The 27815-nt window shown below is 37.9% G+C and overlaps 1 protein-coding gene across 17 annotated transcripts in view; it reads left to right on the plus strand.

Annotated features, from left to right (window-relative positions):
* CADPS2 (calcium dependent secretion activator 2) overlaps positions 1-27815 on the plus strand; it is a 555001-nt gene that overhangs the window by 200658 nt on the left and 326528 nt on the right. For all 17 annotated transcript variants that reach the window (XM_040472104.1, XM_040472105.1, XM_040472110.1 and 14 more), the window contains one exon: positions 23190-23270. In XM_040472104.1, coding sequence (XP_040328038.1) covers positions 23190-23270 — 81 coding nt within the window. The remainder of the gene's footprint in view (positions 1-23189; positions 23271-27815) is intronic.

Consider the following 27815-nt stretch of genomic DNA (forward strand, 5'->3'; position numbering starts at 1 on the left):
CCCCACCCATTTTGCCTTCTCTCATTTGAATTGAATGCTTCATGGGATTCCGTTTTATGGGATTTTCTTTTGATGTACTATTTTTTTAAAACTTGCTTAGGGCTTGGTTAGTGGTTGCTCTAGAGTTTACAACCTACATTTCAAAACACTCGGAGGTCTACATTCAAATAACATTATAAGGGCCTCAAGTGTAGTACAGTTGTCCCATGATAAAGAATTCCCAATTCCTGCTTACTATCCCTTAGGATGTCTGTCATTTATTTCGCTGACCTTTCTGTCCTTCATTTCCTTGATGTTATTATCACCCAGCACATTGTTACTATTATTGCTTTAAATAGCTAACGTTTAGGTATTGAGAATAAGAAAATAAGAAAAAGTTAAAAAATATTACCCGTTTTTACCTTCATTCATTCCTTCTCCTGACCCTCTTTCTTCATGCAGACGCAAGTTTCTGACTGGTGTCTTTTTCCTTATCTTTCTTCTCACATTTCTTGTAAGGGAGGACTATTGGTGATGAGTTCCTTCAGTTTTTGTGTGTGAGAACGTCTTTTTTTCCCTTCATGTTTAAAGGATAATTTCGTTGGATATAGGATTATCAGCTAGTTCTTTTTTCTATTTCAACATTCTAAAGGTTTCACTTCACAAGTTTCTTGCTTGCATGCTTTCAGATGAGAAGTCTGAAGCTCTCCTGACTTGAGTGTTTTTTTCTTAGTTTCCTACAGTTTGAATATGATATGCCTAAGTATAGGCTTTATGATATTTCTCTTGCTTGGCATTCTCTGAGCTTTCTGGATCTGTGGGTTGGTGTTTGTCATTAAATTTGGAAAATTCTCGGCCATGATTACTTCAGATTTTCCTCTGTCCCATTCTCCCCTTCTTCTGGAACTCTAGTTCTGTTTGTCACTCCTCTTTGATATTGTTCTCCACAGTTTTTGGATACTCATTTTGTTTGGTTGGGTGTTTAAAATTTTTGAGTTTTTTTTCTCTTTGCATTTGAGATTTGGAAATTTATGTTGACTTTTCTTCAAGTTCAGGGATTCTCTCAAAATCATCAGGTCTACTGATGAGCCCATCAAAGGCACTGTTCATTTCTGCTAATGTTCTTGATTGCTAGCATTTCCTTTCGAGTCTTTCTTGAGGGTTCTCATCTCCTTGTTTACATTACCCATCTATTCCTGAATGTTTCTAACTTTTTCCATTAGAGCCTTTAACATATTAACAATAATTAAACTTTCTTAAAGTGTAACATCTCTGTCACCCCTAAATCCAGTTGGAATGCTTCCTTTGTCTTTCCAGACTGTGTTTCTTTTTCTTTTTTGGCATGTTTTGTATTTTTTTGTTGAAAGCCAGACCTGTTGTATCAGATAATAAGAACTGAGATATATTTTCCTTTAGTGTGGGGGTTTACAGTAATCTGACTGGAAGTTAGGCTGTGTTTAATGTTCATTGTAACCATAGGTACAAGATTTGACTTTAGACTTCCCTAAGTATTTCTGTTCAGAAACAGTCTGTCTTGCATCTCTGTTAGCTGTGGTACTCTGCTGTGACACTGGAGTGATGTTGGGGAGTAGGGACTGTTCTACAGTCTGACTGAATCTTGGATTTTTGGTGGGCCTAGGTCTCAGGGCTGTAGCCTTCACAAATGCTTCTGTCCCTTGTCTAAGAGTATCACTTCCCTCCCCAACATGTGCCTATTCCTTTTCTTGCCTAAAGCATCCCCAGTCTGTTTCCTTGAAGCCGTGTCTCCTGTTCCCTCAGGTGTTCCCCCCCCCCCGCCCCCACCCTGTAGAAGACATCAGAAGGCTGCAGAGGGTATCCTTTGTCTCCAGTTGTGATAATTTTTTCCTGTTTCCTTTTGGCACAGTCCATCCCTCTTTGTTAGGTAGAAGAATCTGGGAGGTTTAACAGTGGCTTTTCTTCCCCTCTTCCTGCCAGGTCCACATGGGGATCTTTCTTAGATCCCTACCATGAAAACTTGGTGGGGTTACTGGAAGTAAAGGCCAGTAGATTGTGGCAGTCCCCTCTGACTGCAGCCCCGGGATTTTCTCACTCTCTTCACTCAGCTTTTAGTGATTTGTCCAGATTACTAGCCAAGTAAGTAGTCATACACTTTATGGCCTCCATAGACTTCTGCTTTCTGTGTTGTGCCTCTCTGGTTTTGATTGTGTCTCTAGGTTTTGGGATAGTGGTTTGCCCTGCAACCATAGTTCTCTGAGAAGTCCAAAAAAAGTCCTTGATTTTCAGTTTATCCAGCTCGTAATTTTAAGAATGGGAGTGATGACTTCCATTCTCTACACATATCCGAGGTGAAACTACAATTCCTTTTTTTGGCTCTGGGGTTTGAAATACTTTTGGATTATTTTTTGATTGACTTGAAAACAAATTAATACTCCTACATAAAGGAAGAGCTTTACTTTGGAGTAACAATCATTTTATGAAATCAACACAGTTATGAAAATAGAGGGTTAAGAAAACAGGTGAGATTTTTTTTTTTTTTTCTTTCTCTAGGGCATATGGATCTTCTGTGTTCTTCCATTGTCTTTCAACAGAAGTTTAAAAAGAAAAGGTGATAGAAAACACAGATGATAGTCCATCCTTTACTAAGGAAAGGAGTAGTCTGAGAAGAGGAATAGTGGAGCAGGGCTCGGGGGAGCTGAGAGAGGACCTGAAGCCAGCTGAGCTCTGGGAACCTGGCTCCAGGTATAGGTCAGGGAAATGTATTCCACTTTTTCTGGCATCTCAGAAAAGGCTTTAAAACTTACTAACTGTAACTCTTCTGTATTTGTTTACCCTTAGCTGGTCCCTTGTTTTTGCTGGTAGTGGTTCCCTAGGAAATCTCAAAGATGTGTGCTTGCTTCAGGGTCAGAAGCTCAGGATAGAGATCTGTTCTGTTAAGATGCGCATGATGGTGACAGCCAGTCTGTCCCTGGGACTTGAGAAAGAACAGGAATGTGAAGGGAACGGTGCCAGAACTGCAGCCTGGTGCCAACGGGAGCCTACCTGAAAGACACTGCATTTAAGTGATAAAGCTAAGGATAATTGAACGAAAAATTATTACATGTTAACAAAAAATAGAAAAGAAGAAGAACAATCCATGTATTTCATAGATTAGCTATTGTGCTATTAAAGCTATCTGTCAGGGGCTCCTGGATGGTTCAGTTAAACATCCAACTTCAGCTCAGGTCACGATCTCGCGGTTCGTGAGTTCGAGCCCCGCGTCGGGCTCTGTGCTGACGGCTCAGAGCCTGGAGCCTGCTTCGGATTCTGTGTCACCCTCTCTCTCTGCCCCTCCCCCACTTGCTCTCCCTCAAAAATGAATAAATGTTAAAAAATGTCACACTTTGGATTCTTTGGCTTGAGAGTCATGTGTATTGCACATTTACAGAACCAAATATTAAAAAGAGCTCATTCTAAAATGAGCAACATAACAGTATGAGAATCTGAATTTGTTAGCCATGATTTATTTGAATCAGAGTATTAGAGGTGCAGTAAAGTAACAGGTCTGAAAGACCATCTGCTGGTGGAAAGTTTAATTTCAGAATAGTTTTAAGGAAATATAGTGAATTTCAGGTAAATATAGTTATACTTTTGGAGAAAACAGTTATTACAAGTATATATTTTATAATCTCAAGTAAGAATTTTGTCACCTATTTTATTAAAAAATCTTTTAATGTTTATTTTTGAGAGACAGTATGAGCAGGGAAGGGGCAGAGGAGGGAGACACAGAATCTGAAGCAAGCTCCATCCAGGCTGTGATCTGTCAGCACAGAGCCCAACGTGAGGCTCGAACTCCCCAGTCGCTGTGAGATCGTGTGACCTGAGCTGAAGCCACACACCCCATTTCATGTATTTTTAACGAAAATGTGGTTATTGAAATGGTACTAGTAATCAGCTTCCTTTGAACAGAAGTAGGCTTATTAAAGTTTATTTTAAAATATGACAGGATAATATATTACGTTCAAATCGATAGTCTGCATTATCATGTTTAGGGGGTGATGCGGGGGAGGAGAGGTGCTGGCTCTTGTCTCGCGGAGTCGAAGAATGAATCTCACGGACACTAGAGAGTGAGCAAAGTGATAGAGTTTAGCGAGGGCAAGTATAAAGCTCTCAAGAGTGAGAGGGGTTCTGACCGCATAGCCACCAAGGATTTTTGTCCCTTTTTATTGGGACCTTTACAGAAAGTTCGTGGGACTTGATGTGTGGCACTAGCCCAGGCGGGTCCAGAACACGTTTATCTTCTCCTCTTCTTCCCCAAACTCTGCTGCCACTACTGCTGCTTCAGCCTCCCACTTGCAGCCGCATTCTGCCTCCCTGAAGTTCCCTGATCTTTCCCTGCCTAATGTTAGCCCTTTCCCTATTCAATGTTAGAAATATATGTAGTGAAAAAGTATGTGTCAAGCACTGTATTGAATGATAGGAACACAGAGACCAGACCTAGTTATAGCTAGATAAAAAAAAAAAAAAAAAAGACAAAGCCCTGTTGTAAATGCCACAGTGATGTGGTGAGTTCCTGGCTCTGTGTTCTTGAGATTGAAAAAAATACAGTATTGGAGGAGTGTCATGAAGATACCAGAATAAATTGCTAAAAAAGAATTATGCAAGGAAGGATGAGTAAGTGTAGAGTATCCAAAAAGGCATGGCATTAAGGGGAACTGCAAGTCTTTGTTGCTGCTGGAGTATAAGGAAGAGAGGGGCTGTGGTTTGAGAGGACATTAGCCGATGTAGGTAGGGGTGTTGCACACTGTGGAGAACAATCCAACCCTAGATGACCAGAGTCGGTGTGGTGGGGTCATAGTACTAAATCAACACTAGTTCTTTTACTTCTTTATTTGTATTTTAAGAGAATTAGTAAGGGAGTTTTACAGCTATCCAAATCCTATCTTTTCTGCCTAAGGCAACCTTCATTATCTTGCATAATCCCATTACATTAACTGAAGAAAGTGATTCATCCATATTATCCAAGGGTCAAAGCAAAGTTGAGTGAAATCTTCCTCTCTAAATATTCCTCTGCCCCAGATCTCTTATATTCTGAAGACTGCAAGAACTCTAAGTGATACTACAGAACTGTTGTAAATTTTAAGGGATAAGTGGGAATGATTCACAAATGGTTAGAAAGTAGCATTCAGGTCTATGATACCTTTTCTCTGGGATTTTAGCTTTGGAGTTGAAGCACTTGGGTTTAAGAGTTTTAAGGAAATGGGCAAATCTAGGCAGTTGCGAGGTTCTTTGCTCCTCTCATTGTGAGAGTCTTGCCTTGGAAGACCTGCATTCAGAATGTCAACGGCAAATGGAAGAGCGAGGAGTGTGAATACTCCGAGGAAATTGGTATCTGCCTTGCACCACTACCCTCTTTTCTTCTCCACTAGTGTTGTGTGATTTGATAATACTTCTTGTTTAATATAATTTGTCTGCTTTGGCAAAAATAAAAGCACACCCTACAGACGCAGTTACATTTGATAACAAAAATCATTTTCAAAATTAGAAAATAAAGCTGTAGAAATGACCATTTGTAGGGTGTATCTTTCAAATCCTCAAAATGCTTGAGGAAAATGTTGAAATAAATGTCATTAAATGGCAGTTATGTTCTAGGATGCCTCAAGAAGCTTAAGACTTTAAAAATGAGTTGATTTTATAGTCTCTGATTTTTCAAATTCTGTAATTATAATTGGAATGGCCATAATATTTATGTACATGTTCACTTTTTAAAATGAAGGTGTATGGGGCGCCTGGGTGGCGCAGTCGGTTAAGCGTCCGACTTCAGCCAGGTCACGATCTCGCGGTCCGTGAGTTCGAGCCCCGCGTCAGGCTCTGGGCTGATGGCTCAGAGCCTGGAGCCTGCTTCAGATTCTGTGTCTCCCTCTCTCTCTGCCCCTCCCCTGTTCATGCTCTGTCTCTCTCTGTCCCAAAAATAAATAAACGTTGAAAAAAAAATAAAAAAAAAATAAAATGAAGGTGTCATGATATAAATTAGAGGACTCTGATTTCATTTCAATAAATTTGAATATCTGATTAACATTAAATCAGTTTTCTCTCTAAAAATTAAAAATTTTAATTGTGAATACATATCTAATATATTAAACCAAATTTTAGGTTTTATCAATAAGTTTTGCTTCATTCAACTGTGCATTATTTTGTTTTTTTACCTTTGGCCCATCTGTAAGAGAACTACATAAGAATATGCCTAAATAAGATTTCTCCCAAAAATGTTTTACTTTGCTTTTTCCCAAATCTCACTAGATAACAAATATAGGCTACCTTCAGATATTCCTTGCATTTATTTTAGGGTTTTCTTTACCCAGATCTAGCCTTTACAAATTAAGATACTAACTTTTCCATTTTTTAAATAAGAGAGTACAAATCTTCAGAGATCAGGCATCTTTGTAGTAGTAATAGCTGAGCCAGGGTGGAGGTGTATTTTTGCTAATATATTTCAAGACCTGTTCTTAACTCTTCATAAAAAAGGATCATATGCATATGTTGTTTCAAGTATAATAAGCAATTGTATCTTTTTCATGATTGTTCATGAAAATATTCTATGGAAATTAAAATGAGGTATCTACAAATGTCAGGGAGAATACAAAAATGACAGAATTTGATTTTTTTCAAGGTATCTGCATATGGTCAGGGGACAGATCTATAAAGAAAACGTAATGGTATAGTTAAAAAGTGTGATCCTGAGGCTATGTATACTGTACAACGTGGGCATGTGTGTGACTGTATTTTAATTTGGCATGGGTTAATTGGCACAGCTTTCTCTAGTTCTCCATCCTGGCTGCGCATTAGAATGATCTAAGGAGCTTTAAAAACCACTCAATGCCTCGGCCCCACCTCATACTAAGTGAAACAAACCACAGAAATGGGGCCCGCTGTCTGGTTTTTAAAAGCCTTCTACATTACGCTGATGAAGATGCGCAGTACGGTTGGGGACCCCTGGCCTGACTGCCCATCGAGGACTTAATGCCATGGTGAGCTCAAACCATAGAAACAGCTTGAGAACTGTCTGAGAACAGTCTACCATTGTGCTCAGGAAGAGGAGTGTTTGGGCAGTGTGGAAAACCTATTTTCCTTTGTAGCTTTAATGAAGGTTCTAAGAAGGCACAAATTCCTGAATTTTAGAAGATGGGTAGAAATTTGACCGACAGGTAGGTAGAAAATAACATTTACAAAGGCACAAGGAGAGTGAAAAGGTTTGGAATTTGTTAGGAAGGTAGGTTGTGTGTATTGCTGGAGTAGAGGACATGAGGCTAAAAAGGACTTGGATATTAAGGGTCTTTAACTGCTAGCTGGAAGACCTTAGAATTTATTAGCTCTTCCAGAGCTAGGCTGGAAGAAAAGAAATGACAGGAGCAAGGTGGGATTCTGCAAAGCTTTTTCTCCGTGGCCTAAAAAATAGATTGCCAGTGGTCAGTACCGTGCCTCACCCAACCTGTGGGCATATTGCAGCATTATTAAAACAGAAGTGGGTAGGGGCTCCTGGGTGGCTCAGTCTGTTGAGTGTCCAACTTCGGCTCTGGTCATGATCTCACAGTTGGTGAGTTCGAGCCCCGTGTCAGGCTCTGTGCTGACAGCCTGGAGCCTGCTTCGGACTCACTCTCTCTCTCTGTCTCTCTGTCTGCTCCTCCCCTGCTCACATGCTGTCTCTCTCTCAAAAATAAATAAAGATTAAAAAATTTTTCAAAAAACAAAAAAACAGAAGTGGGTCAGGGACCTACGTGTTAATCCTTCAAGTAATCTCCATGCTCTGCTCCTTGCCCTGCTGTGGTCCTGTTTTATCTCTCTGTTGCTTGTGAAGTTCCTAGACTACTGGCTTTGACCTAGGAGTCTGTTGTCGCGTCCTCTTAGATCCATTCCCTGTATTGTGCTTCACAGTCCTGCTGGGTTCCTCACATACTTGGGAATTTGGCCTTGAATCAGAACACTGGAACACCTGTTTGCAAGGAAAGGGACAAAGAAGTCTGGGAATGCAGGCAGAAGCTAGGAGTCAACTTGGGTCTATAACTTAAGACATACCATTTTCTAGAACTTTGATTAAGACTGCCTATTCCTCTCCCTTTCTTTTTGTAGGAAAGATCCTATGCTTTAATGGCTATCTTCCCATTTGTTAATGTTTACCTGATTCAATGTTTATGTTAACCATGCTCTGATGAGGCATCTTTGATTAGGGTTTTCTTTCATCATAGTACCTACTCTAGTCCAGCACTGTTCTAGGCTTTCAATATATGCTGTTCCCTCTTCTCAAGGAGCAACATCTTGGGGAGGGAAAAGTGTGGGGGAGAAATCAGAGGAGTTCTGTTTTATACATGCTGAAAACAAAATACTAAATGTCCACATGGAAAAGGCAGGTGGTAGATGGATGTGCAAATCTGAAATGCCAGTGAGTGGTCTGGTTGGAGATACAGATTTGGGAATCATTTAGATAAAGTTAGTATTTGAAGCCAGAGGCCACTATGAGATCATTTTAGGACAGTCTGGAGCTCAAGAAGTAAAAGGGCCCAGAAAAGAATCCTGTGGACACCAGGATTCAGAGGCTGCACAAAAGGCGAATAGCCAGGGAAGTAGGAGGGAAACCATAGCATGTGGTATCAGGGAAGCCAAGAGTATACCCGTCAGAGGAGGAGAATGTTTATGCCACAAGCTTCTCAGAGGTCAGGTAAGAGGAAAATGAAGTGACCCTTGTATTTGTCGTGGTAGAAGGCACTCTTGACTGTCTTGGAGTGGATTAAGAGAGGAACCAAGAAGGCAAGAAAATGGAATTAACGGTAAATTCTTTAGGGGATTAGGCAGTAACATAAAACATTTACATATTCAAGAAATCCCTTGTATATAGTGCATTGAATCGTTTTATTAAATTTGTTGGCAATTTACTGTGTGCCAAGCTTATAGCACCAGACTTTCTTCTTGTTTATTATTTTTGGATTTATAGAAATGTGTGGCCCAGAGAATTTAACACCTGTTCCTTTTGGTAGATGGTTAGAGCAACTTTTTGGTTTTTATAATGCACTTAAAAAAAATTTGAAAGGCTGAGGGAAAGGGATTGATACATACTCACAAAAGAGTACCTGCTGATATTCAATGCTTTTTAGCTGATTATCAAGGTCATAATATCCTAAATCCTCTTTGCTTTAGACTATAAAAAATTTCCATTTACCCTAATCACATTAGAGCAGGGCCAACTGATCATTATCTTAGTAAGATTTTGCTTGTGTAATGGGTGGCAGTGATTGATTCTGGCTATTTATTACAAACTTCTAGAAAGGCCTCTGTTATTGTTAAATGTTGAAAATGATGTTCTTTTCTGTTTATGAGTGTTTTCTTGATTCTGATGCGAAGGTCTCCAGATTAACAAGGCTTACATCTCAGTCTGTGAATCCTCATCAGAGGTTTGTGAACTCATTTTGTACATGGTATGATACTAAGAGCAATAGTGTTTGAAAATTAGAAACAGGCTCACTACCCTATTTTTGAGAAATGAGATGCTACTGTTTTTGTTGCATTGAGTTAGATCCACTGAAAAATACTGCAGTGATAAAAACACCACCACCACTCACTGTGTTTTGCTTATTTTGAGTATTAGCGCCTTTTTACCCTTTTTACGTAGGTCAGCTCCTCCCTCTCCATTCTGTCTCACTATAGCCCAGGGCAAACTGATGAATCTGAGACTCCTGAGACACAACAGGTTCAAAATGCCATTTGTTCGCATCCCAAACACGATTCTTTTATTTGTGTCAGCCTTCTGACTCATAACCATCGGTCCTTCTATGTCTTCCCAGCCCAATTACCTGCACTGCTGCTTTCTCCATAATGCTGTATCATCTCTCTTATTTGTTTTTTATTATGAAATTTATTATCAAATTGGTTTCCATACAACACCCAGTGCTCATCCCAACAGGTGCCCTCCTCAATACCCATCACCCACACACCCCACCCTCCCACCCCCCATAAACCCTCAGTTCTCAGTTTTTAGGAGTCTCTTATGTTTTGGCTCCCTCCCTCTCTAACCATATTTTTTTCCCTTCCCCTCCCCCATGGTCTTCTGTTAAGTTTCTCAGGATCCACATAAAAGTGAACACATAGAATCTGTCCTTCTCTATAGGACTTATTTCACTTAGCATAACACTCTCCAATTCCATCCACGTTGCTACAAAAGGCCATATTTTATTCTTTCTCATTGCCAAGTAGTATTCCATTGTGTATATAAAGCACAATTTCTTTACCCATTCGTCAGTGGATGGACATTTATTTAGGCTCTTTCCATAATTTAGCTATTGTAGAGAGTGCTGCCATAAACATTGGGGTACAAGTGCCCCTATGCATCAGTACTCCTGTATCCCTTGGGTAAATTCCTAGCAGTGCTACTGCTGGGTCATAGGGTAGGTCTATTTTTAATTTTCTGAGGAACCTCCACACTTTTCCAAAGGAGCTGCACCAATTTGCATTCCCACCAACAGTGCAAGAGGGTTCCCGTTTCTCCACATCCTCGCCAGCATCTAGAGTCTCCTGATTTGTTCATTTTGGCCACTCTGACTGGCGTGAGGTGATATCTGAGTGTGGTTTTGATTTGTATTTCCCTGTTGAGGAGTGATGTTGAGCATCTTTTCATGTGCCTGTTGGCCATCTGGATGCCTTCTTTAGAGAAGTGTCTATTCATGTTTGCCGCCCATTTCTTTACTGGATTATTTTTCGGGTGTGGAGTTTGGTGAGCTCTTTATAGATTTTGGATACTAGCCCTTTGATATGTCATTTGCAAATATCTTTTCCCATTCCGTTGGTTGCCTTTTAGTTTTATTGATTGTTTCCTTTGCAGTGCAGAAGCTTTTTATCTTCATGAGGTCCCAATAGTTCATTTTTGCTTTTAATTCCCTTGGCTTTGGGGATGTGTCAAGTAAGAAATTGCTGTGGCTGAGGTCAGAGAGGTTTTTCCCTGCTTTCTCCTCTAGGGTTTTGATGGTTTCCTGTCTCACATTCAGGTCCTTTATCCATTTTGAGTTTGTTTTTGTGAATGGTGTAAGAAAGTGGTCTAGTTTCATCCTTCTGCATGTTGCTGTCCAGTTCTCCCAGCACCATTTGTTAAAGAGTCCTCTCTCTTATTTCCATGGTCATTGCCCTCGCTCCAGACTTCACTTATGAGCACAGCATATGGAGCATGGCAGTAATTTAACTGCTTCCCCTTCCCAACCTTAATGTATTTTTGTTGCCAGATTAGTATTATTGGAGCACCATCCCCTTCTCATCATAACCCAACTATGAATAGGAAAGAAAAAGAAAATGGCTCCTCTCTGTCAACAGAATGAAGCTAACACCACCTCAGTGTTCAGTCTGGCTCCACGTGCCTTGCTTATGTTATTTCCCATGTAACAAATCTTTACATACCCTGTGTTCCATGTAAATTGAATCGCTCCCTGTATTTTCTTATATTTTAATTTTGTCTCTTATTATTCTCTTCACTTCAAATTCCATATTAATTCTTCAAGACGCAAGAGAAGGTCCACTTGCATGAAGATTTCCCTGCTCCTGTCCCCATTTTTCTTAAATACTGGGAGAGGACCCAAAAAAAAAGAGAAATTTACAATTCCTTATCATTACCCAAAAGCCTACCATATTCTACTTTGCATTATATTTATATATGCCTCTTCTACTTCATTGAACATGGGATATTGAATCTTTGTATCATTAATTTGACAATATTTAATGTGCTTCCTATTGTGGGTACTCCTGGATAGAGCGAATGACAGAAAGAATGGAAATTGAGTGTGAGGTAGTTAAGTTGAACCCTGCACTCAAACTGCCCTGCCCCTTATTAACTGTGTGACCTTGACCCTGGATAATTGCTTAAAGCAGTCTGTGCTTCAGATTTTTCATCACTAAAATGGGATAAAGTTATCACCTATCCCATAGGGTTGCTTTGAGGCTTAAATGCCATCATGTTTATAAAAACATAGAAGAGTTTCTTATATGTCATAAGTGCTGTATAAATTTAGTTCTTATTAATCTTGATGAAGCTGGAGTTCTAATGTACTGGGACAAAGTTTTCTAATATCCTTGATTAGTGTCTGTTACTTAATATTAAACTCTCTCAATTTCAGCATTATTTAATTATTAATGTGAATGTACACTCAACTATTGAAGTGAATATAGTTAGTAGTTGCTTGAAAGTATTAGCATGTTACTTTTGTCTGGAAGATAAAATGTTAGTATAAATGAAATACTGAAGATTCTATGATATTTCAAATTTTGCCACCTACCATTTTAGAGAATATGCATGCATTGTCTTCAGGCTATTGAAGTCTCATGGTTTTTAGATTTGAGGTTAAATTCTTATGTTCTTGCTTTTGAACACTTTGATCCATTATTTAATACAGTTCAGTTCACATAGGGTAATCTTATATGTAATTAACTCATTCATCTTTCCCCTACTTCTTTAGCATTCAAATGAAAGTGTGGTTTGGGAAGTGATCTTTCTTAGTTTTATTGAAAAATAATTGACCTATGTCTTTGTATAAGTTTAAAATGTACAGCATGATTGTTTGGTTCACGTATATTGTGAAATGATTACCACACAGGTTTAACCAAGTTCTGTCTTCTCCTATAGATACAATAAAAAGAAAACAGAATTTTTTTTCCCCTTGTGATGATAACTCTTAGCTTTTCCTATATATCCTGCAGCAGTCCTAGCTATATTACTCATGCTGTACAGTATATCCTTAGTGCTTATTTATGTTATAACTGGAAGTTTGGGTTTTTGACCACCTTCCTCCAGTTTCCTTCCCTCCCAACCCCCTCTGCCTTTGGTGACCACAATTCTGATCTCTGAGTTTTGTTTTTTCAATTAGAAAAAAAATTTTTTTAGATTGCACACAAGCAATCCTACAGTATTTACTTTTCTATGACTTACTCAGCATAATGCCTTCAGGTTCGATACATGTTATTGCAAATGGTAGGATTTCTTCTCCTTTATGGGTGAATAATATTCCATTGTATATATACACTACAACTTCTTGATCCATTCATCCATCGATGGGCATTTAGGTTGTTTCCATGTCTTGGCTATTGTAAATAATGCTGCTCCGAACATGGTGCAGATATCTTTTCAAGCTTGTGTTTTCATTTCCTTTGGATATATTCCCAGAAGTGGAATTGCTGGACCATATGGTTGTTGTATTTTTAATTTTGTGAGAATCCTCCATACTGTTTTCCATAGTGACGGCACCAAATTATAGTCCCACCAACAGTGCACACAGGTTCCCTCTTCTCCACATCCACGCCAGCATTTGTTATCTCTTGTCATTTTGATGATGGCTATTCTAACAGGCATAAGGTGACATTTTTGTGGTTTTCATTTGCATTTCCCTAGTGACTTATCAAGTTAGGTGTATTTTCATGTACCTGTTGGTCTTTCATATATCTTCTTTGGAGAAATATCTATTCAGGTCCTTTGCTCATTTTTTAAATTGTGGTGTTTTGTTTTTGTTTTGATTTGTATGAATTCTTTATGTGTTTTGGATACTAACTTCTTTTAAGATGTATGGTTTGAAAATATTTTTTCGTTCCATGGGTTTTCTTTTCACTGTTGGTTTCTTTTGCTGAGCAGAAACTTTTTAGCGTCCTATAGTTAATACTTGTTTATATTTGATTTTGTTGCATTTGCTTTCAGTATTGTATATAAAAGCAAATAAATCATTACCAAGACCCCAGTCAAGGAGCTTTATTCCTTTGTTCTAGGATTTTCACAGTTTCAGGTTTTATATTTAAGCCTTTAATCCATTTGAGTTAAATATTGTGAGGGGTGGAAGATATGGGTCCAGTTTCATTCTCTTACATATGAATACCTAATTATCCCAGCATGATTTATTAAAGAGATTGTCTTTTCTCCATTGAGCATTCTTGGCTCCTTTGTCAAATATTAGTTGATTATACATTGTTGGGTTTATTTCTGGGCTCTGGACCTGTTCTATTCATCTTTGTGTGTTTTCATGTCCATGCCGTACTGTTTTTGACGACTGTAACTTTATAGTATAGGTCGAAATTAGGAAGTGTGATGCCTCCTGCTTTTGTTCTTTCTCAGGATTTCTTTGGCTTTTCAGGATTTTTTGTGGTTCCATGTAAATTTTAGGCATATTTTTTCTACTTCTATAAAAAAGAAATGCCATTGGAATCTTTATAGGGTCTTCCAGGCTATGAACATGGGAAACCTTTCCATTTATATGTGTTTTCTTTGATTTCCTCAATTTTATTTACCAATGTCTTGTAGTTTTCAGAGTAGAGATCTTTGACCTCCTTAGTAAAATTTATGCTTAAATATTTTGTTTTTGATGCTATTGTAAATGGCATTTTAAAATTTCTTTTTGAGAAAATTCATTGTTACTGTATAGAAACACTACTGGTTTTTCTATGTTAATTTTGTATCCTATTACTACTAAAGTCATTGATTAGATCTAATAGGTTTTTGGTTGAGTCTTTAGGATTTTCTGTACATCAAACCTTATTCTCTACAAGTAAAGACCATTTTACTTCTTTGCAGTTCTGATACCTTTTATTTCCTTTTTGTTGCCAGGTTGCTCTAGCTAGGTCTTCTAGCATTATCTTCAATAGTAGTACTGAGGGTAGGTGCCCCTGTGTTACTCCTCATCTTAGAGGAAAAGCTTTTAATATTTCACCATTGAGTATGTTGTTAGCTATGGGCTTATTATGTTGAAATAAGTATGTTCTTTCTTCCTTCTGGGAAATGCATTTTTAAGACTCTTAGAACTGTTCTACAAGGACCCATGGCAGAACTGCTATTTCTGAGTCAGGTTTTTTATACATAATCTATACGATAGATACAAGGGAATTCTTTCAATGCTTTGCCTCTAGCACATGTGATGTTACCTGAATCATACATAACATCATATATGCAAGTGTCTCTTTTGAGAGTATGGGAATAACTTCATTTTCTGATTATATTCTTTTTGTTGTATGACATTACAAAGAGAGTTTACCATGTTGTTGGCTGATTCCCAGTGACCAAGAAAAAGGGAGGAAAGAGGTTTTGGTTTTTTCAGGGGGATTGATTCACAGAAGATGGGTCAGCTTGGAGGGAATGTCTTGGACATTCTTTATATTTGAATTAAAATTTACACTAGTTCTTTGAATTCCCCTATTCGAGATGGAGTTGTTTTACCCCTCTGGGTAGGCTGGGCTGACAAGAGGCATACATTGCAGGCTGAGGTAGTGGTCATAAATATCTGAAGTTCAACAATAATAGGAAGCTATGAAAGATATGTCATGAGATAGTACCTGCTTTATTATTAAATGATTGGTAAGGTAATCTCAGATTTTAAGATTGATCAGGACAGTGAAGGTAGGTAAGAGAAATGTCACTGGCAGAAGAAAGAAACACAAGCAAAATGCATGACTGGGAAAATGTAACCTGTTCAGTAAACACTAAACAAACTGACTTGTATAGATAATGGAATTATCCAAGAGCTTAAAAATATAGATTGGTACAAAATTTGGGAGGACCTTAATACTAAGCTGAGGTGTTTGGGTATCATTCTCTCTATTCATATTGATTTATTTAGTCCTTTCTCTCCTTTCCTCATCTCTCTTCCTCCCTCTGTGTAGCGTGATCAAGGGTAGTGGGAATTCTATGTAGAAATAGAAAGCTATGTTGAAGAGTGGATGATAAAGAACAGATTTTTTTTTTGAAATTTTACTTATTTTTTTAATTTACATCCGAGTTAGCATATAATGCAGTAATGATTTTAGGAATAAGTTCCATTGATTCATCCCATATGTATAACACCCAGTGTTCATCCCAACAAGTGTCTTCCTTAATGCGCCTTACCCATTTAGCCCATCTCTCCATCCACAACCCCTCCAGCAACCCTCAGTTCTCTGTATTTAAGAGTCTCTTATGTTTTGTCTCCTTCCTTGTTTTTATATTAGTTTTGCTTCCATTCCCTTATGTTCATCTGTTTTGTATCTTAAAATCCACATAATGAGTGAAGTCATATGATATTTGTCTTTCTCTAATTTTGTTTAGCATAATACACTCTAGTTCCATCCATTTGTTGGAAATGGCAAGATTTCATTCTTTTTGATTGACGAGTAATTCTGCATTGTATACATATACGACATGTTCTTTATTCATCTGTTGATGAACTTTTGGGCTCTTTCCATACTTTGGCTATTGTTGATAGCACTGCTGTAAACATTGGGGTGGCATGTGCCCCTTCGAAACAGCACAAGAACAGGTTCAGTTTTAGTTTGAGGACTTTGTGGGTGCCTAAAAGGAAAGGCCTTGCCTTCACCTGGAGAGCTGAAACTCAGGGGAAAGGCCAGTGGTATGTACTGACTAATGATACTGTTTTGAGAAGTAACTGGAGATACTCTGATATCTAGAATAGCCAAGAACCTGTGTGTGTGTGTGTGTGTGTGTGTGTGTGTGTGTGTGTGCGTGCGCGTGTGTGTGTGTGTGTGTGTGTAGGCATGAGGAGGTGGGGAGGCAGCACAGAAAACAGAAGTAGTAGGTAGAGTTAGGCGCTATCTTTATGATAAATCTGTGGTTCAAGTAATAACAAAAATTAACACAATTTATAGATGAAGTAAATTAACACTTAAAGCTTTTTGATGAGTGGTTTTAGGTCCTGTTGCAAAATCCATGTATATTTGATAGTGTCAAATAAACACTGGGCTACTAGAAAATTACATGATAAAGTGTTGAAGTGTTCTTTTGGAATCCGTGTTAGGTTTGTACTGCTTACTTCTCATGATGTATTATCTATAAATCACTGGATTTATAGATAATATAAATACAGTGGACCAGCATATGGATTAATCTTAGGGAAAACATGAAGTTTATATAACAAATCCTAGTCTCCATGCATTTTTCATACTAAAGGATAAAGATGAGTATTGCAAGAAAATAACAATATAATTTGAAAAGAGGTATGCCATAATTGGAGTATGGAGTTGGAGAGAATACTAATTTCTTCAGTGGGAGAAAGGACATAATTGAGTAAGGTTGGCACACACAAAGGCATCATTATGGGAAAACAGCTATTCCCCTTTTTAGTGATTGACAGTGTTAATACAGTTATCCTGGTTCTAGAAAATAGATTGATAGGAGAGGGTAATGATGCTAAACAGCGCTGTGAAAAGTGCTTTTTATAAATGATCTTTTTTTTAAAGATGAGCAAATTTAATGAACTCAAATATTTGATATTTATAGTTTTTAAAGCATTGAAAGAATATCACAAGTTGTAAAATGAAGGTGTTAGATGGAACTTGGTAACGTTATTTTATTGCTGTTTATTACAGTTTGTGAAAATTTTAGACTTGGACACCACATAGGCTTTGGGTCCTCCTGAGGCCTTTCTGCAAAGGGAGATGTGCTGATCCCTGAGATCTCTTTTCAGAACTGTTTCCAAGGACATGAGGGGAATGTGGCAAAGACAGCCTAGGGTTAGAGATTTGTAAGTCAAGACCAAAATAGACTGCTGCATCAGGTCAGCATTTTCTCCTCCACCTTTTACTATTTCCATCTTCACGAATCCATCCTGTTACTAATCAACCAGGAAACACAACTCTCTCATTACTGAATTCTTACAGCACCTGATCAGTAACTTTCTTGTGGCAATTATATTCTGTTCCGTGTACTATTTTTACTGTTTTCGACATAAAGTGTGAACTTCTGGAAGGCCCTTACTTTTGTAGGTACTGATGAGCTTTCATAGTGGTTGCTATATGGTAGGTGTAGGAAAGGGTAAATAGAGTTGGTAAAGTAACTGTGGACCATTGCCAACACTATTGAGAGTCTGTATCTTAGCATCCCTTTACAAAGATTTAACAAATCTCTGTAAGAGTAAGGTTGGTGATGTGTAGGTCTGAGGTGACCATTTCCCATGGTTTATTTTTTAAAAGCCATATAGCCTCTTCTAGGATATAGAAGCTTCTAGAAAGATGATGTCCTTACAGCATTGTTCTTTACTTTGTTTGAGTTAGGGAGTTTCCACCCCTTTGAGTAAGGTATGAAAGTCAACCCATTCCCCGAGGGGAAAAAAATGCATAACTCTACAAAATTTTGCTCACAACTTGAGTAATTCAGACCCCCCCAAAGGTCCAGGTTAAGAATTCCCTAGCCTAGAGAATTTTAATTAAGGAAATTATGATCCCTGTGTAAAAACAAGAGGAAAATAAAAATTCACTCTCTGTATTAAATATTAAGCTAGTGAAGTATTTTCATCGTTGGGGTGGTCACTGATTTTTGAATATGGTAATTGATTTTGAAATGGTATCGAAATTGATAATTTTCAATTAATCATGGAAAATGCTTTGTATAGTGGATAGTAGAGGCATTGCAGGGAATAAGGCTACATTTGGGCACCTGTTATGGTCAGGGTTGATTGACCCTTTTTAAAAGACCTGAAAAATCTTCTGTGCCAGAGGATTCTGAATGTGGAAACAGTAATTTCTGTGTAATGAATAGGAGGGAAATAAAAGTACATTTCCTGTACTAAATATTTGCCATTCCAGAAACATCTCTTGATAATTGAAATTGATAATTTTCAATTAATAATTGGAAATGCTCTGTGTAGTGGATACTAGGGGCATTACAGAGAATAAAGATACATTTGGGCATCTGTTATGGTCAGGGTTGAATAACTCCCTTTAAAAGACTGGGAAAATATTCTGTGCCAGGAAAGGACACCTGTGAGTTAAGTCATCTATTGTCAAAAAGTGTTGAAATCAAGAATTTAAAAGAAAATGAAGTTTAAAAATGAAGTTGCCCTTGTGGAATGAAACTTATGTCTAGTCCCTACCATGAATTCCAGAGTCTGCATATCCCCATTTTATCTCATACCCCAAATCAGGCATTAGAGACAGATGTGTTTCCCAGCATTTAATTTTTTTCTTTTATTATTTTAACATTTCTTTGTTTTGAGAGAGAGCAAGAATCCCAAGTAAGCTCTGTGCTTTCAGGACACAGCCCAATGTGGGGCTCAATCTTAAGAACCGTGAGTTCATGACCTGAGCCATAATCAAGAGTTGGATGCTCAACCGACTGAGCCACCCAGGTACTCTGGTGTTACCAAGCGTTTTATTTTATTTTAATTTTTCTTAATGTTTATTTTTGAGAGAGCACATGCACACGCACACAGCGGGGAAGGGGCAAAGAGAGAGGGAGACGTGGAATCTGAAGCAGGCTCCAGACTGTGAGCTGTCAGCAAAGAGCCTAGCACAGGGCTCGAACCCATGAACCGTGAGATCATGACCTGAGCTGAAGTTGGACGGTTAACCTACTGAGCCACCCAGGTGCCCCTGTTACCCAGCATTTTAAAATCTGATGTCCCACATCTGTAAACCACCTAACCAGACTTCTCCTTTTTTTCTATTTTTATTTTTTGAGAAGGGGGTGGAGGGAGTGGTATAAAAACCCATGTTCTCTTGAGGGTTCAGAAAAGGAAAAGAATTATGTTCACCATAACCATAGGTACAAGTGTTCTGATGAGAGGAGATGTACTTGAAGTGGCTAAGGAAACATTCCACTCCCCAGAAAAGTGGTCCTGGCCAAGAACTCTTGAGTACCTCAATTCTGGTCTGCCTCAACAATGTGATCTAGGTTTCACCTTGCATGGCTCAAGGTTGGATTGGATGTAGGCCGTGAGACAAAGGGGAAGGTTAAAGATGACACGTAGGCTTTGGGCTTGAGCATTTGTATGACACGGCATTATTCATCAAAGGAGTGATTGGGACAGGCTACTAGAAATCAAGATTGCATTTTGGGCTTACTAGTGCAATGAGCCTTCTCTTCATGCAAACAGAAATGGTAAATAGGCAGCTGGAAATGTAAGTCAAACTCTAATGAAGGATTGGAGCTAGAAATACATGCTTGGGAGTTGTCAATGAGTAGATGCTATGTAGGGCCATATGCTTTGAGGAAAGAACTCAGGTGGTGAACTTGAAGATTTAAGAGGTCTGAGACCCCCCCCCATCTACTGTTGACAAATGTTAACCTCATAAGAGGCCATGTCCAATTTCATAATGGAAAGTAAAAGAAAACCCATTTGCCTTTTTAGAATTTATTTTTAGACATTGTGAAAAGAGGTGCATTATTATTAAAACCAACTGCAGGTTTCCTGGAGGGAAATGGGTCTGGTTATAAAAGGGCAACTTATGATGTTAAAACTCTTCAGTGTTTGACTGGCGGTGGTGAACCTGTGAATCTAGATAAATAATTGGTTAAGACGAATAAGCATAAAACTGAGAAACTCTGGATAAGATGGATGATTATATCAAAGTCAATATCCTGGTTGTGCTAGAATAGTTTTGTATGATGGTGCCATTGGGGGAAACTGGGCAGTGGGTGTATCGATTTCTTATAACTACATGTGAAACTAATTTCAATTAAGTCAACTTTTAAGAAAATATTTATAAAAGTTACATAAGCTTTCAATGAATTTGAAAACAAAGGCAATACTCAGAAGAAAACAAAACGCATGGGACATTAACATTCTTACGTGTAAAAATAAAAAAAGCTAACCAACTGATCTACTTCCTTCAATTGTATTTAGTATTACATGACACAAAGATAAGAATTTATTGGTTGTTTTTATTAGCTTTTCCTCTCTTTTGTTAATGTGTTTGGAATTACGCTGTTCTATTTTCACCAAATGACACCAGTAGTCACAAAAATTAGTGTTCGGTCTCTGAAAATTTATTAAGGAAGAGAAAGCTATTCAAAGGTCGTTTGGTACAGCAGCGCTCTGCTTTTGTCTGCCTACGTTGTTTCAGAAAAAGCACTTAAGGTATTAATATTTTTTAGAAGTAGCAGAAAACTGGCTCTTGCAGTGATCATTCTTGCAAAACCCAGAAGTAAGTCAAATAATCCCACTTAAAATTAGGGGCTGTTAATACGAAGATAAGAATATTTGAAGATGTTAAATAGTGTTTTGTGATTGAGTTTGAAGGAGAGCTATGACCTTTTATTTTAAGATGTTAAATACTGTGTCTTAGTGGAACTAGAACTCTTTACATGCAGGTAATCGTTTCATTTCAGTTTTCTGTGGAAACATACTGATTAGCATTTAAGCAAAAATCGGAACATTTTCCGTGTGAAGTTTAACGTATTTGAAGTATTATAGTTACAAGTTCTTACACATAATTTTTGCTTTTAGGACCTTGATTTCCATTACCTAGAACAGACATACCACGTATTCTTTAACAGTTTTGTTAGTTTTTAATGTAGATTATTTTGACTTTGGACACAGTGAAGAGAAACTGTTTGACTTTGCCTCCTATTAACTGTATTTGTTTTGAGATGACATGGAAAATTGTTTACCAACAATTTAGTTTAAGAAAATCTTGGCTATTTTTAAACTTGTCTTTTAAAAGAATTTGATTTTTTAAATGAACTTGGAAACATATTTTTTGGAAAGTAACCCCAGATCTCTCTTTCTAATGAATAAATAATAGACTTCCTATGTCCCTCTAACCTGTTGTTAGTGCCGGAAACAGAGTGATCTTTCCAAAATCCTGTTTAAAACCTCTCAGTGAATTCTCATTGCTGTAGGAACCAACTCCAGACTCCCTAATGTGGCTGTGAATAGTAGTTTATGAAGTAGCTGGTCTCTCTCCAGCCCCATTTTCCATGTATCTTCCCCTGCCTGCCTCCCCATCCCATTACCAAGATTATTAATCTCACCTCCAAACTTTTGATGCCCTCTTAGTGAAACATCTTCCCCTTTTCTTGACTCTTTATATTTGCCCCGACACCACCATCCTGTTGAGCTGCATTGCCCCCACTCCTCTTTTTCAGGCATTATTTTTTTCTTTTTTAAGGCCGTGTTAAAGCATGTAATCTGGTCCATTTGTAGTTCTTCAGCAAATGGAATACATCTCTATTTTCCTAGGCATTTAATGTGGTATTCAATACTAATGCAGTCTTTAGGTGGGCCTTTAATACAGTTGTATTGTGTGGTCCTGTTTTCTTAATGAGGGAAGTAGTAGGAAAGGGGAAGGAATTAAAGTTGAGAGAAACATCTGTAGCCCACCCAGTGCATCCCCCACTGCGCATGGCTCATAGGACCTTCGCAGTTTAGCAGTTTTTATGATGAACTAATAAAAGAAATTGATTATGAATAATTCAGGAGAAGGGAATCATGAGGAAAAGTTAAAAGAAAATCTATAAGAAAAGGATTATTTCACTGGATAAGTGAAAGTAATTTTCTGTGTAAATATCTTTAAGAAACAATGACCACGTGCTTTTCTTGCTTTCAATCAAATTTAGTACAAGAGAATGGAAATCTAATGTGGTGCCAGTCTGTGAAGAGTAGAAGGGTTTCCTGGCAGTATAAGTCTGTTGAAAACTAGAATGAGGAGAATATGAAAACTTAAAGGGTAGGAAGTTCTATCAGTCAATCAAATGCTACTTTTATAGTTTAGCACTAATGCACAAACTTGTTATAAAACTGACGAAGAAGTAAAACATTACTCAGTATCTCACCATCCAGAAATACACTGTGGAAATTTGAAAGAACAAGACAAGAGACTCGTCTATCTGGAACTACTTAGGAACTGACCTTCAAGAAGATAGAAGGATGGACTGAATAAGCCTAACAATGATTTAACCAATTTAATCTAACTTCAAGGAAACAGCTTACTGGACACGTTGGGCAAAGAATGATTATGATTAGAATTTGGTAAACTGAGCTATGATTCTTAGCAATTGAATAACTTTTATAGCAACTGAATAACTTTTTTAGCAATCGGATAATTTTTTTAGAACAAAACTAAAATGAAAGGTGCCCAAGAAATTTAATTGGACTGCTGACCTAATTAAACATTGTTCTGTGTTCTCAATAGGTAGCTGAGAGAATTTATTAAAAACAAAAATCGAGTCTTTAAATCTTCACTTTAAACTGTAGGTCACTGGGGCACCTGGGTGGGGCAGTCGGTTAAGCGTCCGACTTCAGCCAGGTCACGATCTCGCGCTCCGTGAGTTCGAGCCCCGCGTCAGGCTCTGGGCTGATGGCTCAGAGCCTGGAGCCTGTTTCCGATTCTGTGTTTCCCTCTCTCTCTGCCCCTCCCCCGTTCATGCTCTGTCTCTCTCTGTCCCAAAAATAAATAAACATTGAAAAAAAATAAAAAAAAAAAGAAACTGTAGGTCACTGCCGTTAAGTAATCACATATGTGTAATTTCTGTCTTAAAGCTGGACAATGCAGATGAGCAAGCTGCTCAGATCAGAAGGGAACTTGATGGTCGTTTGCAGCTGGCAGAGAAGATGGCAAAGGTAAATGGTTAACTTTGACACACTGTGCCACACTTCTTTGTATGTAGATTTCTGTGAGCTGAAAAAGTTTTGTATAGATAAATGCAGCATAATTTTTATCATTTTCTTCTCTGTGTGCATGTTTCTTAAGCGTAAATATCTGAATGCATATTGTCTGAATGGGGCATATTATCTATTTTACAGACCCTTCCTTATACATAGGACATATTTAAGTTCAGTAACTTTTGTAGATTAAAGCCATGCCTGATTTTCTCAAACTGACAGATTTAAAAGAATTTTAATATTGCACTAAACATAATATAATCAGGGAGTAAAATATTGGCCCTGTGAAATATGTGAAATCACATATTCTAAAGTATTCACGGTGATTGGCACATAGTGGAGTCAACTAATATTTGAATGGATGAAAGATACAGCTTGAAGTTTCTTGTAAAAAGTCTCTGTGTATTTAATGTTTTATTTTGTGCAATCACTGTGTTTCTCTGTAATAGGAATAAATTTCTTAAAAAAAAATTTTTTTTTTTGATGTTTATTTATTTTTGAGAGAGACAGAGACAGAATGCGAGTGGGTTAGGGACAGAGAGAGAGGGAGACACAGAAACCGAAACAGGCTCCAGGCTCTAAGCTGTCAGCACAGAGCCTGACGCAGGGCTTGAACTCGTGAGCCACAAGATCATGACCTGAGCCGAAGTCGGCTGCTCAACTGCCTGAGCCACCCAGGCACCCCTGTAATGGAAATAAATTTCAAACAAAAACCTTGAATTTCTTCTTAAGACTTATTTAAAGATCATGGAACTTCATTATCTGCCTCATTCTTTAGTATAATTGATGCATTAATTTATTAGTGGTAAGGGAAAATTTAGTCTTTACCAATAGACTTGAGGCTATAGTGCTCTTGATCTGAGACTATGATTTTTTTTTCCCTTTTTTCTGCTAAGCAAAACTTTGAATATTTGGTGGTAGACTCTTCCTTTCCCTCCCTCCATCTTTCGGATGACTCCTCCCTATTGAGGGAATATTACTCATTTCTTTAAAATTTAAGTATAATGTGTACAGTATACAGATAGTTGACAGCTCAGTGAATGTGTGTGTATATATACGCATATATATATATATATATATATATATATATATACACTGTGCGACCACCTCCCAAATTAAGATAGTGAACTTTTCCAGCACTAGAGAAGACACATCCTGTGCTGATTTTAACAATTTAAATGCGTTTGTTTTTGCAAAGACAAATATATTTGTGAATAATGTATAAGTTTTAAGAACACTTATACTGTGTTTATTTAAAAGTCTGTTAAACTAAAAAGTAGGGAAGTTGTTGAGAAATCGGAGATAAATAGAAAAGTAGAGAAAATTGAGAGAAATTTGGGTAGCAGAGAGGAGAGTAAGTTGTGAGAACCAAGTCGGAGATAGACGAGGAAGTATCTGCAGATGAATGAAAACATAGGATGGTGTGAGTTGGGAGCTAGAGAGTTATATTCATCCAAAGGGCAGTGGTTATAGGGCAGCATGCCTTGTTACTATGGTCTGGATATCTGGAGAGGCACTGCATCATCCCAGAGATAAAAATGTCAGATTCATAGCCTGGAAGTCAAGTTAGATTAAGACGATTAGAAGCTTTAGAGAAGAAAATCCTTTCCCCCAAACCCTCAGCTGAATTGGAAACTGGCTGGAAAGACCTTTGCTTTTCTAGAAGACCCGAGGCTGGGAGAGAATCCAGAGAGATCTTCCAGACCCTGTGGGGAAGGACCCTGGAGCTGAGAGCTGCATTTGTAGATTGCCTAGGTGTATGTAGATTGTACCTAAGACTGCGCACATTGTCATGAGTTGGATTTGCTTCTGTAAGGGCCTGGCCAAAGATGTGATGCTTTAGAATAAAGTTTAAATGAATTTCTGGAGAGTAATGAAACAGGAGAGCCTTGGTGTTTTCTCAAGGCCAGGTCTGGGGAGGAGGATGTGGGTTTATAACCTCTGGACTTGAGAAGGGTCAGTGATGCACCTACAGAGGGTTCTCTTTGATGATACCCTGCTGATGCCATCACAAACATTGATACATTTTAAAAAGTGTGGAGAAGGGCCAGGCACTTGGATGGCTCAGTTGGTTAAGCAAGTGTCCAATTCTTGATTACAGCTCAGGTCAAGATCTCCTGGTTTCTGAGATCAGCCCCATGTCTGCTTGGGATTCTTTCTTACTCTCTCCCCCCTCCCCCCCCCATCCCACACTCCCACTGTGCCTCATCTCTCTCTCTCTTTAATAATAATCTCTCTCTCTCAAAATAAATAATAATAATACATATATAAATAAATAATCTCTCTCTCTCTCTCAAAATAAATAAACATTAAAAAATAAAGTGTGGAGAAGGATGTGAAGCCAGTGGGATTGGAAGGGGGAAAAATGCCACCAAAAATAAAATGCCTTTTGGTGAATATATTGACATAGCAGATAGAACATGTTTAATTGCTTTCTACTTTAATTGCACCAATTATAAGCCATCTTCATAAAATATTCATGGTGCTAATTATAATTACTGACCTTGTTGCATTGTATATCTATAATCTATGAACCCACAATGGCAGATGATACAATGAATCTGTTTTATAGACCAGGAGATTGAGATCTAGGGAAGATTATTGATCTCAAGATTACATAACAAATAATGTGCTGGAGGCTGGGCTCAAACCCTGGTCCTTTGACTCCAGAACCTAGTTTGCTCTCTTGGGTGCAACTGCCTGTTCAATCTGATAAATCCAGAAGTGTTGTCCATTAGCTAATCATTGGTAATCAGTAACCCCTCCTACCACACTTCACAATACGATAACAAGGAAGCCCCAGGGCAGAAATCTGTTTGAAAGGATAGAAATACTGACCTTAATACTTTAGCCAAGGTCTAATTTGGAAGTCGGAAAGGTGTGGACTGAGCCAGAAAATCCTGTAGGCAAATCCATGATTGCCATTTCCTAGATATAGAACATTAGGCAAGTTTGTTTAACTTTTTGGAGCCTGAATTTTTCCATCCGTAAATTCAGTGTTTATTGAACACCTGCTAAAATAGCTATGCAATGTTGTAGGTGCTTAGGATACATCCAGACAAATGTGTGGTTGTCTTGGGATAAAACCAGACAAAAATATATCTGAGATATATATTTGAGAGAGCCCCACAATAAGCAATATATGTTCTATATAACTGAATTATGGAGGGTGATCATTTACTGTTTAGAAAATAAAGACAAGGTAGAGTCAGGAGTTTGGAAGGGAGGGAGGGTGCTTAAAATCTCCCGTTAAGTGGTCAGGTTAGGCCAGTTCTTGGCAGTGGTGTCTTTTCGATTACACCAAAAAACTTGGAATCATCTCTGACTCCCTTCTTTTTCTCGTGCTTCATGGCAAATTTATTAGAAAACCCATTTGCATCTGTCTTCAAAGTATTTCTAGAATCTGACAGATGTCTCCATCTTCCACCTACTACTCTGGTCCAGGCTTCATCTAGTGAAGGTTAGGAGCACTTAAAAAGTGACTAAATTTGAATACTGAGAATTTTTTTATGGAGCAAACATTTTCACATATATTCATGTGTTAGGGCTGCTAATGAGCGAGTAAATTAGGACTTTTAAACCATGGTTTATAAGAGCAACTCACAGTTAAACTAGAGAATAACCCATTTCTGATTCTTTTCTAATTTAACAGATCAAATTTAACATATAGAGTTGCCTAAAGTACCCTTGATTTTGTTTCCAAGAAAGAGGCAACATAAGCGGGCTAAATAAAGTTGATGAAATACTATTAATAAGCCTCTGAGCTTTAAAGCAGGATTGTCTATCTTTTCCCCCAGAGAGGAAAAAAAAAAAAATGAGTATAGTCTATTTCTTGAAAAGTTGGAAAATGCTGATAAAACAGTCACTTTTGGTGATTCCTGCCAGTCTCCTCCTTAAAAAATGATAGTGAGTGAAGTGTTGTTTTTAATGCTAAATAGGAGTAGGATCTTTTATATGGTGATGGTAAGTTTTCCATCAAATAACACCTTAAAAATTTGACAAGAGAAAATTGGTGTATCCAGGCTTTCAAAGAAGGTATTTCTTTTTGCTTTGCTAAAACAAAAATTTTAAAAAGGCAAAAATCATGACTCCTACACATATACAATGAACACACAATAAAGGTTTCATTGAGAGCATAATGAACAAGCCAACTAGTTATAGATGAAGTAACCTCAAGAACATACTAGAACTAGGTGGTTTTAGCCAAGGTTAAAATAAGATTCATGGATTAAATCTGAACGTGGTTAATTTCCAACAAAGTTGTAAAGTATAACCATTGGATTCTCTTATTCACCAGACACACACTATTTGTATCTTTTTCAGACAAAATTCTGTAAGGTTAACATGTAATTTCACTTTAAAAAAATTTTTTTTTTAACGTTCATTTTTGAGAGACAGAATGTTAATGGGGGAGGGGCAGAGAGCGAGGGAAACAGAATCCAGAGCAGGCTCCAGGCTCTGAGCTGTCAGCACAGAGCCTCCTGTGGGGCTTGAACCCACAAA

The sequence above is a fragment of the Herpailurus yagouaroundi genome, unplaced genomic scaffold, assembly GCF_014898765.1.
Source record: "Herpailurus yagouaroundi ecotype Mexico unplaced genomic scaffold, PumYag 100, whole genome shotgun sequence".
Taxonomy (NCBI): Eukaryota; Metazoa; Chordata; class Mammalia; order Carnivora; family Felidae; genus Herpailurus; species Herpailurus yagouaroundi.